Genomic DNA, 2,377 nt, shown 5'->3' with positions numbered 1-2,377 from the left:
AGAGATTCATGCAAAGCACAAAAATGATACAGCGTGGCCAACTTCTATTCATTTTGACACACGTAAAAACCCGAAGTCTCTGAAGTCTATATGTAAAGTTCAATACATTATGCTACTAACAAAAAAAAATGTAGGACGTCTTCCAACAAAACAAGTCATATAACTACTAAATACTATAACAAGAGTAATCTCTAATAACATCACCTGAAGTCCGAATGTAATGCATTAAGCTACCAACAAAACAAGTCATTTATAACTAAACTATTTAAAATCAAGAGCAAGCTGTAACGTCATATCTGTCTAATAACTCACTGAAGAAAAACAATTAAATACTCCGAACAAAATTTAGGATCAATCGTACATAAAACTGGAAACAGATTACTGTTGTCCATAACAAATTTCACCTTAAGCCTTGATAGCATACTTCCTCAACGGGAAGTACTTCTCCTTCTTCTTTTCCCTTTCGGTCTTCAACGAAGCCTACAATAAAATATAACAATCTGATAAATCTCTGTTTAAAGAAACAAAAACATTACAACTACCAAATGGCTGGGTTGTAAAGAAACTATGTTCAGATCCATTCTGTTATTTAAAGTTTTAAGAACTTCACTACACATTCATAGTAAGTGTCAGCATAACATTAGTTCATATAAAAGAGCCAATGATTGAATTATTGGTACCTGATGCTTGGTAAGACGTCTTCGGATTGCTCTAGTTTTCTTTGGGCGTAAATCAAGAGGCAAATACTTCTTGTTCTTGTATGCTTCCCTAAGAACAGACTTTTGAGTTTGTGAAATCACAGTTAGTACCTGAGCAATTGATGTCCTCACCACTTTACTGCAACAACAAAACAAATACTTAAAAATAATGTTAATAGACATGAAGCCACAAGCATGACCTGGTCTATTGGTTATATTGTGATTAGCATACCCAACAATACACCAAATTGCATTCAATGTATCATCAAACTAGGCTCGAGGATCCTAATATATAAAGTTAGCTGAAAATCATACGAGTAGACAGTAAAAACATCATATATGCATTAAAACCCAGCTAACATTGAAAAACAATCTTTACTAGTACTCATCCATAAAAATTAAAAACAAACAAAAAATATGACAAACAAATTATCAAATGCGCATATACATAAGCACATAGACCAGTAACATAATGTGGTATAATTCATTAAATATATTGATAAATTCAGTGACAATAATATGCTGGAGTGACAATAATATGCAGGCTTGTGTAATCGTTTTAATCATCTCTTAAACATGGCATATACAAATAACGTAAGAATTACTTAATTAACACTTTTTACATAATATAGTAAAAAAACACTCAAACGGTTTTTATATATAAAATTAAGAATAAAAACGAAAATCATTAGAGAAATGCCTCTTATTGCGAAATTGGCCAGTTTTGTGAAGTTAATTTATTTCTGCTGCTTTTTCCTTCCATTGTGCGAAATTAGAAGATTTTTTGCGATATTTTTTGCGAAAACTATAAGTGCGAAATTGTGCTAATTTGAGATATTTTATTACTTGCGCAATTTTCCCAAATAATAATAATAATAATACTGTATATAGGCACAGAGATATAATTACATCTTGGAGAGTTTGTTTGGGGCACCACCGGTAACCTTAGCGACACGAAGAAGAGCAAGTTCAGCCTTTAAATCCTTCAATTGAGCAAACAAATCGACCTTCGATTTGTTCCTTAGCTCATGAACTTTGATTCGCGCTGTGTTTTACATTCAAATTTGGAGTAAACAAATCAGGCAAACTTATTTATAAAATTCAGAAGTATAAACCAAATTATCGGAAGTTCAAATGTAATGATTTCGTACCCATAGATTCAAACTGTGGGATGAACTGGAATGAAGTCTGGCTGCTTGCCGGAAAATTGAAACCCTACCAACAAGAAAAAATGAACAAACGATTAGGGTTGTTATGTAGAAAAGGCCGGCCCAAACTGGTCAACTTTTATTTATGGATTAAAAGCCCCTAGAAGATCAGGTAAGCCCAATTAGTTTTTTTCTGCATTTAAATTTGAAAAATAAAAATGATAAATATGTACTTAGAAATTAGAATTGCAACAAGTAAAAATATTTTTAGTTACTCCAAAGTAACTATATGGTCAGTGGTCACATCTTTTACATATCACTTTTAGCTTTGATACGTACGTGTTGTGTCATCATTAAGAAACAAATATTCTAATTGTTACTCAAATTTTTCATATATAATAATAAAGTTCAATAATACTAATAAAGTCATAAGTTTTAAAATCAATCAAAATAACAATTGTATTAAAAAATGAATACTAGGTATTTAATACGAGTATTATGCTAATTTTCATGGTCCCCTATATATTGGGC

General features: G+C 31.3%; 1 protein-coding gene across 1 annotated transcript; it reads right to left on the bottom strand.

Moving 5' to 3' along the window:
• Window positions 1-200: 200 nt before the first annotated feature.
• LOC139861828 (large ribosomal subunit protein uL29y-like) lies at window positions 201-1,983 on the bottom strand. Its single transcript, XM_071850350.1, has 4 exons — window positions 1,850-1,983; window positions 1,608-1,743; window positions 681-837; window positions 201-480 (listed from the first exon to the last, which is right to left on the bottom strand). Exons 1-4 carry the CDS (start codon window positions 1,851-1,853, stop codon window positions 406-408), a joined length of 372 nt encoding a protein of 123 aa, XP_071706451.1. The 5' UTR covers window positions 1,854-1,983; the 3' UTR covers window positions 201-405.
• Between the last annotated feature and the right edge of the window lie 394 nt (window positions 1,984-2,377).

Source organism: Rutidosis leptorrhynchoides, chromosome 8, assembly GCF_046630445.1.
Source record: "Rutidosis leptorrhynchoides isolate AG116_Rl617_1_P2 chromosome 8, CSIRO_AGI_Rlap_v1, whole genome shotgun sequence".
Lineage (NCBI taxonomy): Eukaryota > Viridiplantae > Streptophyta > Magnoliopsida > Asterales > Asteraceae > Rutidosis > Rutidosis leptorrhynchoides.
This window is presented reverse-complemented; position numbering and strand designations above follow the sequence as displayed.